We start from the raw sequence: 12079 nt of genomic DNA on the forward strand, positions 1-12079 counted from the left end.
CCATCCAAAGCTTTTTAAAAACAACCTTTTTCCCAGGGGACCCCCGCGGCCGTCGCCATTCCTCTTTGGCGGACACCGGCTTCGGTGAAGGAAGGATGCCTTCAAGATCAGCGGGGTTTCTAGTCTCGACAAGCCTGCAAGGTGGTTAAGACCGGGCAGGACTTCAGATCAGACCGAAGCCAGGAAAAAAAAAAAAAAAAAAGGGGGGGGGAAATTCAGGTAGTCCTCGACTTACGACCACAATTGAGCTCAACCTTTCCGCCGCTAAGCGAGGCAGCGGATAAGTGAGTGTTGCCCCGCTTGACGACCTTTGTCACAGTTGCTAAATGAAAGCCCTCCAGTTACGTTCGTAACACGGTCGTTACGTTGATTGTATGGACCGGGCTCGTCGGAAGGTCGCAAAAGGGGATCCCCTGACCTCGGGGCACGTTGCGACCGTCGTAAATACGAGTCAGTTGCCGAGCATCCGAATTCTGATCACGTGAGCTTAGGGGATGCGGCAACGGTCGTTAAATGTGAAAAACGGCCTTAAGTCCCTTTTTTCAGTGGCGCCGTAACTTCCCACAGTCACTAAAGGAACCGTCGTAAGTCGAGGACTAGCTGCACTGGGTCAGACCTCAACTGGAACGGCTCAAGAACTATAAAAGCCACAGTAACAGACGGACGTTTTTCAAACTGGGCCGTTTCCAAGACGGGTGGACTTCAACTCCCAGAATTCCACAGCCAGCGACTGCCAAGTTTGAGAAACACGATTATAAACAGATGAGGGATAGCACAAACACTATCCCGGATAGGGTTCAGCTGGAATATTTTTGGGGTGAGGGATAGCACAAACACTACCCCAGATAGGGTTCAGCTGGAATATTTTGGGGGAAACCACGTAGTTCTTACAGGAAAAATGCTCCCGCTTGGAAACAGAACACGGGGTGCTCTGCAGCCTCCTGTCCTCGACTTATGACGACAACTGAGCCCAGGATTCCGGTCTTAAGCAGTTGCTGTCATTAAGCAAGGCGCCCACACAACCTGTTGCGGTTGTTATGCAGGGCACGGGGTGCCTCGGGGCTGGGGGTGAGGACCGGCTTTGCTGGACGAAGGGTCGTTAAGTCGAGGACTTCCTGCGCTTCTTCGAGAGACGAGATACCTATTAGGTAAATTAAGTGGCTGACTTGGATCGGCCAAGATGCTGGCACAGCTGTGCAGAGGTAGCCAGGATTTCAGCTCGCAGACCAGGGCTTCTCCCCCCCCCCCCCGGGGTGGGGGCTGTGCTCAAGAGCTGGCCGAGACCTTACGGAGGTTCTTCGCTTTGGAAAAGTCAGTTTCCTACCTGAGTAAATTGGCCAAGCGGGAAAAAAACGGGAGAGACACCCAAGGACCGCTGCTGCGGAAGAGGCCTCTGTAAATTGTTTTGTTTTTTAAAGAGACCAACTTTTTAAATGTTGGGCTAAGCCAGTGGTTCTCAACCTTTTTAATGCCGCGACCCCCAACCGGTCGTAAGTCGAGGACTACTCAACCGGTCGTAAGTCGAGGACTACTCAACTGGTGCAGCACCGTTTGCAGAATGGGACTTTTGGCGGGCTCAGCAGGGCAGAGACAGCCTGGACGATTCCTATTGGCTTTGGAAAGCCAATAGAATGAGACTCTATTCAAGAGAGTCTATTCTATTGGCTTTCGAAAGCCAATAGAATAAAAGGGAGGAGCACAGCTAAGGAAAAGGGGGGGGGAAATGGCGGACTGCGTTGTTTGGCGACCCCCGTGAAATGGTCATTCGACCCCAAATGGGGTGCCGACCCACAGGTTGAGGACCACTGGGCTAAGCTGAAGTCCCCGGGGAGGCCCTTGCAAAAGCCCCCCAAAATCTGCTCCTGTTTCACAGAGCGCGCTCTGCAAACGTTGTGGTGCTCAACAGACACGAAACAACAACGATTGAATCGTTTTTAGAGGCCATTCGCCGGGAGCAGCAAAGGAGAAAATACTCTGATGCAGAGGTCCCTGGAAACTCCGGGGAAGGGTCTTCTTCTTCTATTATCATTTGATTTTACTTTTTATAAAAGGCGGGGATTATTCCAAGCCCTCGGAGAAAACCCTGGAAAAGCCCGTAGCTGCTCAAATCTCGAGGAATAAATAAACAACACAATCTGGATGGTCCCCAAGGAACATGGCCGAGCATCTTCACCGTGCCAGCAAACCGGCCGACGGCTAAGTGTCCCTTCTCGTCTCTACCCTGTGCTCCAGGACCTCAAAGAGGGCAAACTTCCTATTTTACAAAAATATCTAGTCGCGTAAAGTTAAAATAAACCCATGCGTACCGGTTTTCTTCCCCCCCCACCCGCCATCCCCCACTTTCCATAAAGCATTCCACAGTGTAAACACAGCAAGATCTTTTTTTTTTCAAACTGTTACAAGGGCGTTTAGATCAGGGGTCGGCAACCGGCGGCCTGCTGGCCCAATCCGGCCCGCGGGCTAAAAAAAAAAAAAAAAAGGGGGACAGCTGGAGAGAGGGGGGTCAGTCCTGAGCCTCAGCCAAGCTCTTGGGGCCCCCTGGACACAAGGGTGGTCTTGGCGGCCGGGCCAGCGTCATCCAGTGGCTGCCGTGCCCCTCGGGTTGCAGACCTGCCAGCCACCCCTGCAGAGGCAGAGAAGGAGACAGGATTTGGCCCTCGAGACCACACGGTTGCTGACCCCTGCTAACTCGCAGCCAGGTGTGCTGGTGGATCTGAACCCGTGCGCCTCTTGCAAACTTCCCAGAGCGTTCACCAACCAGTTGGAGAAGGAGCCGGCTAGGTGACCGGTAAGGTTGAGTGTTTCCCCCCACCACTACCTCAGAGGAAAAAGACCCAGCAGTAGAACACGCAGACCGTAAGCATCAGGGTACAGTAAAAGGCAGCGAAAGCGCAAAGCTGAGTAGAGAGTAGCACCAGACTCGGCTCTTCGGAATCGGTGCCCAGAGAAAGGAGGGATTCGACAGTCTTTTGAATGCTGAGGTTTAGCTGGAGAATGTCAGAAGGGGAACACAGGTTGTCCTGTCCAGAGGGGCAGCAGGAAGGGAAAACAGACAGAAAACAAAATTAGTAGAAGCTTAAATTACTGGCAGGCATGCCGGATGGGGTGAAGCCGCCCAAGATAAGTTATTCGCCAGGTTGCAACGTTCCACTTTCGTCAACCGCCACTACGTGGGCGTAGACACACCAGTAGCCCTTGACCCGTAGGCAAACGGAGGTCAAAATTTCCCTGGTTACGAATGTACAGCCCAAATGTTGGAGATGTGGAAATTTAGATGCAACCTATTTTCATATTTGGTGGACTTGTAGAGATACTAAAGCTTTTTGGATTCGGATTTGGTGGAATATTCAAAAGATTTTTAAGAGAAAGCTAAAGTTTACTCCGCAATTATTTTGGTTGGGTATTATTGTAGATTTGGATGTTAAAGAAACTAATTTGATGCTGAATCTTATAACTGCTGCAAGATTATTGGTGGGGCAATATTGGAAGAAAAGCTCACGGCCTACTTTGGAAGAATGGATACTTAAAAGTGTCTAATTTAGCAGAAATGGCGAAAATCTCCGCCTACTTGAAGGACCATTCACAAGAAAGATATATTATGGTTTGGAGAAGATGGATTGATTACATTCAAAAGAAATATGAAGTTGAAAAGTATTACCTTGCTTTTGAGTAGATTTTAGATAATTATTAATAGTTTTAATTATATTATTATTTTGTCTTAATTTGTTAATATTTGTTTTGAGAAGGAGTTAAAGTGTGTTATGGTTTTGATTGATAGTATAGTTGGTTTATGTTAGTTAGATTATGTTTATTTTTTACCCTGTAATCAGCTCTGGGAAGTGGGGGAGGGGGGAAGGGGTGGGGGGTTTATTGTGTAATAAATTTATAAAACTTTTAATAAAATTTTTTTCCCTGGTTACACAAGACAGTTCTTAAGTGAGTTTGGCCCCATTTTGCAACCGGTCTTGCCGTGGTCGTTAAGTGGATCACTGCAGTTGCCAAATTAAGTAATACGGTTGTCCCAACAGTTCTGAAGGAGCTTCTTGGCTGAGAAACCAGCCGTCTTTAAAGAAAATCAAAGTCCAGTTGCCTTTTGAGGAAAAAAAAAAAAAGCAGCTTTGGATGACTGAGAATCTCCGCAGACGTTTAGTAACCTGATTGTTAAGTGAATCTGGCTTTTCCCCCGTTGTCTTTGCATGTCAGAAGATGGCAAAAGGGGATGAAAACGATGCACCCCCAAATCCACCAGTCAACTGCATCAAATTCCTGGGTGTGCAGCTAACAAGTAGGCTGGCTTGGTCGCTCAACAGCGAGACACATGTGAAGCAGGCACAGCAGTGCCTGCGTTTTCTGCGCTTCATGAGAAAAACACATCTTCCTTCCCCTGTCCTCACCACTTTCTACAGAAGGACAATCAAGGCACGTCTTCCTTCCCCTGTCCTCACCGCTTTCTACAGCGGGAAGATGGAAGCACATCTTCCTTCCCCTGTCCTCACCACTTTCTACAGAGGGACGATCAAGGCACGTCTTCCTTCCCCTGTCCTCACCGCTTTCTGCAGAGGGACGATTGAAGCACGTCTTCCTTTTCCTGTCCTCACCGCTTTCTACAGAGGGACGATCGAAGCACGTCTTCCTTCCCTTGTCCTCACCACTTTCTACACAGGGATGATCGAAGCACGTCTTCCTTTTCCTGTCCTCACCACTTTCTACAGAGGGACGATCAAGGCACGTCTTCCTTCCTCTGTCCTCACCGCTTTCTGCAGAGGGACGATCGAAGCACGTCTTCCTTCCCCTGTCCTCACCACTTTCTACAGAGGGACGATCAAGGCACGTCTTCCTTCCCCTGTCCTCACCGCTTTCTGCAGAGGGACGATCGAAGCACGTCTTCCTTCCCCTGTCCTCACCACTTTCTACAGAGGGACGATCAAGGCACGTCTTCCTTCCCCTGTCCTCACCGCTTTCTGCAGAGGGACGATGGAAGCACGTCTTCCTTCCCCTGTCCTCACCACTTTCTACAGAGGGACGATCAAGGCATGTCTTCCTTCCTCTGTCCTCACCGCTTTCTGCAGAGGGACGATAGAAGCACGTCTTCCTTTTCCTGTCCTCACCACTTTCTACAGAGGGACGATCGAAGCACGTCTTCCTTCCCCTGTCCTCACCACTTTCTACACAGGGATGATCGAAGCACATCTTCCTTTTCCTGTCCTCACCACTTTCTACAGAGGGATGATCGAAGCACGTCTTCCTTCCCCTGTCCTCACCACTTTCTACACAGGGACGATCATACAGCATTACAGTCTGGTTTGGAAACATCCCTGTTTCGGACAGGAAGGTGGGGCAGAGAGTGGTGAGGACAGCAGAAATGGTTATTGGTAGTTCAGAGTGGTGAGGACAGCAGAAAAGATCATTGGCAATTCCCTCCCTCCCACCCAGGACATGGCACAGAAGTGTTGTTGAGCAGGCTCCGCAAGATTGTCTGGCACACTACACACCCTCTTCATGATCTGTTTTCTTTGCTACCTTCTGGGAGGAGGGGGCTCTGTGGTAACCAAAGCAGAACATCCAGATTCAGTCAGTTTTGTGCCATATAGTATCAACCTTGTGAACTCTCAAGCTTCCTCTTCCTGTTATGTATTCAAGAGGGACAGAGATTAATATTTGTATGTAATTTATAGGTAAGGGTGTAGGTCTATACTTATGTTGTCTATAGTATGTTTTTAAATGTGTGTTATGTATGTGTACACTTGAGAGCAAGCAACTAAATTTCATTTTTAATGTGTGCCATTGTGCCCACAGGAAAAAAATGACAATAAAGGTTATCATTATCCTTATCATTAAAAGGCAGCTTTATGTCACGTATTGAAAAGGCCCCTCTCCATCCAGGACTCTGGACATGGAGAAAAAGTACAGGTAGCCACTGACCTATAACTATTCATTTAGTGACAGTTCAAAAGTTACAACGGCACTGAAAAAAAATCGACTTGTGCCTTTTTTTCACACTTCCGACCATTATAATATCCCTGTAGTCACGTGATCCAAATTCAGATGCTTGCGATTGGCTCATACTTATGACGGTTGCAGTATTCCTGTCTGTGTGTGTGTGTCTTGTGATCCCCTTCTGCAACCTTCCAATAAGCAAAGTCAATGGGGGGAGCCAGATTCACTTAAAGAAGCATGTTACTACCGTAAGAATGACAGTGACTCACTTAACGACCGTGGCAAGAAACTCACTCAACAACTGTCTGGCTTAGCAATGGAAGTTTTGGGCTCCACTGTAGTCCTAAATCAAGCTGCCTCTTGCTCAAAGCAGTTGGAAAGAAGATATCGGCTCCAAACCCTTTAGCAGAACTTGATCTCAGATTCTTCCAGAATCGGGGCGATGCCATGGGACAACCCAATTGGACCAGATTTTTTATTATTATTATTATTGATGATGATGATAAAGTTCAAAGGGACCTTGGAGGTCATCTAGTCCAATCCCCTGCTCAAGCAGGAGACCCTATACAATTTGAGACAAGTAGCTGTCAAATCTTTTCTTAAAAACCTCCAGTGATGTAGCATCCACACCTTCTGGAGGCAGGTTGTTCCACTGGTTAATTGTCCTCACTGTCAGGAAGTTTCTCCTTAGTTCCAGGTTGCTTCTCTCCTTGCTTAGTTTCCATCCGCTGCTTCTTGTCCTGCTTCAGGGGCTTTGGAGAATATGGAATTTGTGCCTATGGAATTCACGGCTCCCCGGTGTTCACCCCCAACCCAGTTGCAATTGGGAGAAATCTTACTTGGGCAGCTTCAAGCTGGGTCTTCTGAATTGCTCCCCAGGATTGTCCCCATGACTTTTGTCCAAACCCCTGACACTCATGAAATCTTGAGAGACCAGGAAGAATTCAGAAGACCATAAAATTGGAGTAGGTTAGTTTTCCATGCACTGCATTTTTTTAATATTTTTTTTTGGTCATGAGAACAACCTTCCGTTCACAGGGAGCGTAAGATGCGAAAGAAAGATTACAAACAGAGTCCTCGGGCTGGCGAGATGCAACCGTTATCTAATTTCACTCGGTTATTTTGACCGTCGCTTCAGGACAGGGCGCTGACATTGGACCTCAAAGGCAGTCTGCCTTGCCTTAACTCTGTGGCTTGTCAGGGGTGTTGGATTACAACTCCCATCACCCGTGTGGTCCAATGGTCTCTTGGCTGGGGACAATGGGAACAGTAGTCTAAGATGCCCTCCCAAGCAACGGAGATATGGCTGAATAAGCCAGGAGCACCATGCTTTTCCTGTTTTGTTTTTTTTCCTCCTTTCATACCTGCTACTGAATTTCTTTTGATGCATGGATGTACCATTTTGGGGTGTATTGCATTCTGAATTAGGGCCGTGAACCAGGGTGTTTGGGAGGTTTTAAAGACAACAAACCCCCACATTCCCTTCTAGCACTGATGATGTTGCCTAGCTGGGTCATGAAACGTCTGCAAGAAAACCATCCAGCTCGGAGAGAACGCAGGACCCCATAGTCCTCCTCCTCCTCCTCCTCCCTCATTCTAGCACTGATGATGTTGCCTAGCTGGGTCATGAAATGTCTGCAAGAAAACCACCCAGCTTGGAGAGCACCCAGGATCCCACAGGCCTCCCCCTCTCCTCTCCGCAAACCCCACTCCCTTCTAGCACGGATGATGTTGCCTAGTTGGGTCATAAAACGTCTACAAGAATACAACCCATCTCAGAGAGCACCCAGGACCCCATAATCGTTGTCATCGTCCTCCTCCTCCATCTCCATCTCCTCCCTGCATACCCCTCTCCATTCTAGCACTGATGATGTAGCCTAGTTGGGTCATGAAATGTCTGCAAGAAAACCACCCAGCTCAGAGAGCACCAAGGTCCTCGCAGTCCTCCTCCCTGTAAACTCCACCTTCCCCTCCTCCTCCTCCACTCTGCACATCCCACTCCCTTTCTAACCCTGATGATGTTACCTAGCTGGGTAATGTAACGTCTGCAAGAAAGCAACCAAGATCAGAGAGCACCAGGGACCCCACAGTTATCCGAAAGGTTGGCCCTGTGACATAAGCCCCCACAGTAGGAAGAGAAATTGGAAGCCTTCCCGTCGTACCTGAGGCACCCCTATTTTTCGACAGGCTTCCAGGAAATTTTCCACATTCCGCCGACACTTGGCCATGGTTAATTTAGGCTGCAGAAGGGAGAAAGAAGAAACATGGCGTTCACCAGCAGCAGCAGCATTTGTTAGTCAAGGGCAGTGATGGCAGACCTATCACAGGGGTGTCGAAGGTGACACGGTTTGGGGAGACACACCAGGATGTCATCAGCACAGGCAGTTCTCAGAAACATGCTCTGTTCTTGTGCAAACTGGGGGGCAGGGGCTGCACGAGCATAGGATGTGCTCTGAGGCCATCGTCAAAAATGGAATTTTTTTTATTATGTGCATTTCGTTTTTGTAATGATTTGACGTGGCTTTATACATATTATTTAATGTGTATAGGTAAATACATATTTATTTTTTTAAAAAATACAGCCCAATCGGGCCTATATGGAGTGTATTTTTTTTTTAAATAAATGAGTATGTAAAGAATTGTTTTGTTTCTCTTTCGTTTAGACCCGTCAGGAGTGTCAAATGAGGAATTTCTGAATTTTTTACACGCCAAGCCCCAAAGGTTTGCCATCACTGATCTATACACACATACAAACACACACACACACAAAAAAATCAGGTGAGTCTGGTAGCTAGATCTTCCTTAATAAATGAAAAACAATGAGACGAGTGATACTGATTAAGATTTTTGCATTTATCTTTGATATCAGGCAAATAATTTTGATTTTGCAGACAGCCCTGGCAGGGTCTTGCAGGACACCCCCCCCCGCCAAAAAAAGTTCCCCAGACTACACTTTAAGAAGCGCTGCATTAGAGGAAGTGAGCTGCAGCTCCTGAAAGCTTATGCCCTTAAATCACACTTGTGAGGTGGAAAGTGCTACCAGACTCCTGATTTTTTTTTTTTCATTGATAGCAATCCCGGATTCAGATAGCTTGAAAGCAGATTTAGGAATCTACCGTCTGGGAAAGACTTAAACTTCAAGGCAGCCTCTTTGCAGAGAAAGAGCAGCAGCAAACGGGAGTATAAATATATTTTCACTATAGATTTTTTCTTTCTTTCCTTCCTTCCTTTTATTCTATTCTATTCTATTCTGTTCTGTTCCTTTTCTCTATTCTATTCTATTCTATTCTTTCTCTATTCTATATTCATTTTCTGTATTCTATTCATTTTCTGTATTCTATTTTTATTCTATTCTATACTATACTTTCTCTATTCTATTCTATTCTATTCTATTCTATTCTATTCTATTCTATTCTATACTATACTTTCTCTATTCTATTCTATTTATTTTCTATATTCTTTTCCATTCTATATTCCATTCCATTCCGTTCCATTCCATTCTTTCTCTATTCCATTCCATTCCATTCCATTCTATTCATTTTCTATATTCTAATCTATTCTATTCTATTCATTTTCTATATTCTATTTTATTCTATTCTACTCTATTCTTTTCTTTTTCTATTCTATTCTATTAATTTTCTATATTCTTTTCCATTCATTCTCTATATTCCATTCCATTCCATTCCATTCCATTCTTTCTCTATTCTTTCTCTATTCTATTCTATTCTATTCTATTCTATTCTATTCTATTCTATTCTATTCTATTCTATTCTATTCTATTCTATTCTATTCCACTATATTCTATTCTATTCCATTCTATTCTATTCTATTCATTTTCTATATTCTTTTCCATTCTATATTCCATTCCATTCTATTATTTGATGCTTGTTCTTTATTTTCTACTTTTTAAATCTGCTTCCTGCCTGTTTTACCTTTCCCTCCTTACTACCCTCTGAGGGCCTTTCAAGACAGCAGCTGAGTAAAATCCGCAGGAAAGAGAAAGAGGCATCAAAGCCAGGTCCCACCGGGATACTTACGACAGCTGGCGAGGGCACGTGGATGCTGGGGACAGAACGAGGCCGCACATGGTTGGCTAAATGGCAAAGCACCACGCCGTCCATCAGGGCTGCGCTGAGATCGTTCGGCAAAGACACTTTCAACCGAGATTCAATGTTCTGAGGGGAAAAAAGAGAGGCCAGAATGGTTGCTAAAAGAAAAGTAGGTTAAGCACTTTACAGGGAGTCCTTGACTTCATTTAGTGACCGTTCGCAGTTACAACAGCACTGGGAAAAGTGGCTTAGGACCGTTTCCCACATTTATGACCATCGCAGCATCCCCGTGGTCGTGTGATCAAGATTTGGGTGCATGGCAACTGGCACATCTTCACGACGGTTCGCACAGTGTCCCGGGGGGGGGGGGCGGGCACACAGTCCCCTTTGGCCACCTTCAGATAAGCAAAGTCAATAAGGACGCCAGATTTGCTTAACGACGGAGTGACTAGCTTTACAACCGCAGTGATTCCCTTAACAACTGGAAAGTTGTAAAATGGGGCCAAGCTCACTTAAGAAACTGCCTTGCTTAGCAACTTCGGGCTCAATTGTAAGTCATAATAATAATTAATAATAATAATAATAAAGTTGGAAGGGACCTTAGAGGTCATCTAGTCCAACCCCCTGCTCAGGCAGGAAACCCTATCCCATTTCGGACAAATGGCTGTCCAGTCTCTTCTTAAAAACTTCCAGTGTTGGAGCATCCACCGCTTCTGGAGGCAGGTTGTTCCACTGGTTAATTGTTCTCCCTGTCAGGAAGTTTCTCCTTAGTTCTAGGTAATGTCTCTCCTTGATTAGATAATAATAGTAATAGTAATAATAATAATAATAATAATAATAAAGTTGGAAGGGACCTTGGAGGTCATCGAGTCCAACCCCCTGCTCAGGCAGGAACCCTACACCATTTCAGACCAATGGCTGTCCAGTCTCTTCTTAAAAACTTCCAGTGTTGGAGCATTCACCACTTCTGGAGGCAGGTTGTTCCACTGGTTAATTGTTCTCACTGTCAGGAAGTTTCTCCTTAGTTCCAGGTTGCTTCTCTCCTTGATTAGTTTCCATCCGTTGCTTCTTGTCCTGCCTTCAGGGGCTTTGGAGAAGAGCTTGACTCCCTCTTCTTTGGGGCAGCCCCTGGGATACTGGAACGCTGCTAAAAGTCGAGGACTACCTGTACAGGGTCTGCTGGAGCAGGAGGCTGGATTAGAAGACCTTCTCCTCAGCCAGAATAGTTGGCTGGGTAATTCTGGGACTTGAAATCCTTGCCTCATAAAATGACTGAGATTGAGAAACCGCTGGTTTAGCATGATGGGCGAAGACATATTAGGTCTCAAACCCTTTTATTCCTCACTCAGCTTTGGACCTCACGGTAAAACCCGCCACATTGTCTGCTCCAACAAAAGAGCTGCGTCCTCAACGCAACCCAGCTACGTACTTTTCGCAGTTGCTCTATCACCAAAACATCTTCTTCCTGCAGGGTGGAATCATGGTTATCGGCGACGTCATCTGAGCAATTAACCGGAGTTGATGCAGAAGCCGGCAGCGACGTCACGGCTAAAAAAAGGCAAAATTATCGCCATTAACACTCCACACCAATCGCTATCACTACCACTATAATAGGGCAGACACGTTAATAGTACAGGGGGGTCCTTGACGTAAAACAGTTCGTTTAATGACTGTCCGAAGTTACAACCGCTTTGAAAAAAAGTGACTGGTGGTCAGTTTTCACACTTAGCGACGGATGCTGCATCCCCACAGCCATGTCATCAAAATCCAGATGCTTGGCAACTGACTCGTATTTATGATGGTCGCAGTGTCCCGGGGAAGTCACGTGGTTCCCTTTTGCGACTTCCTGACAAGCAAAGTCAATGGGGGAAGCCAGATTCACTTAACGACTGTGTGACTAACTTAACAGCAGCGATTCACTTAACGACAGTGGCCAGAAAGGTCATAAAATGAGACAAAATTCACTTTACAAATGTCTCACTTAACAACAGAAAGTTTGGGCTCAACTGCGGTCACAATTCAAAAGCTGTCAGTACACTTTAGTGTCCTGTCCAATGAAGGAGCTTCGAAAATGTTCACTATTGATCTAAGTC

General features: G+C 46.2%; 1 protein-coding gene across 3 annotated transcripts in view; it reads right to left on the minus strand.

Annotated features, from left to right (window-relative positions):
- Window positions 1-12079, minus strand: part of LRCH3 (leucine rich repeats and calponin homology domain containing 3) — a 123063-nt gene that overhangs the window by 9822 nt on the left and 101162 nt on the right. For 2 of the 3 annotated variants that reach the window (XM_039369917.1, XM_039369916.1), the window contains 4 exons: window positions 11416-11534; window positions 9975-10112; window positions 8100-8177; window positions 2466-3020 (listed from right to left, as the gene is read on the minus strand). In XM_039369917.1, the coding sequence (XP_039225851.1) occupies window positions 2820-3020; window positions 8100-8177; window positions 9975-10112; window positions 11416-11534 (536 nt within the window). In that variant the 3' untranslated portion in view covers window positions 2466-2819. Of the gene's footprint in view, window positions 1-2465; window positions 3021-8099; window positions 8178-9974; window positions 10113-11415; window positions 11535-12079 lie in introns of those variants that run through there. The other variant, XM_039369918.1, reaches the window with a different exon arrangement.

The sequence above is a fragment of the Crotalus tigris genome, unplaced genomic scaffold, assembly GCF_016545835.1.
Source record: "Crotalus tigris isolate CLP2741 ecotype Arizona unplaced genomic scaffold, ASM1654583v1 scf7180000021321.634910, whole genome shotgun sequence".
NCBI lineage: Eukaryota > Metazoa > Chordata > Lepidosauria > Squamata > Viperidae > Crotalus > Crotalus tigris.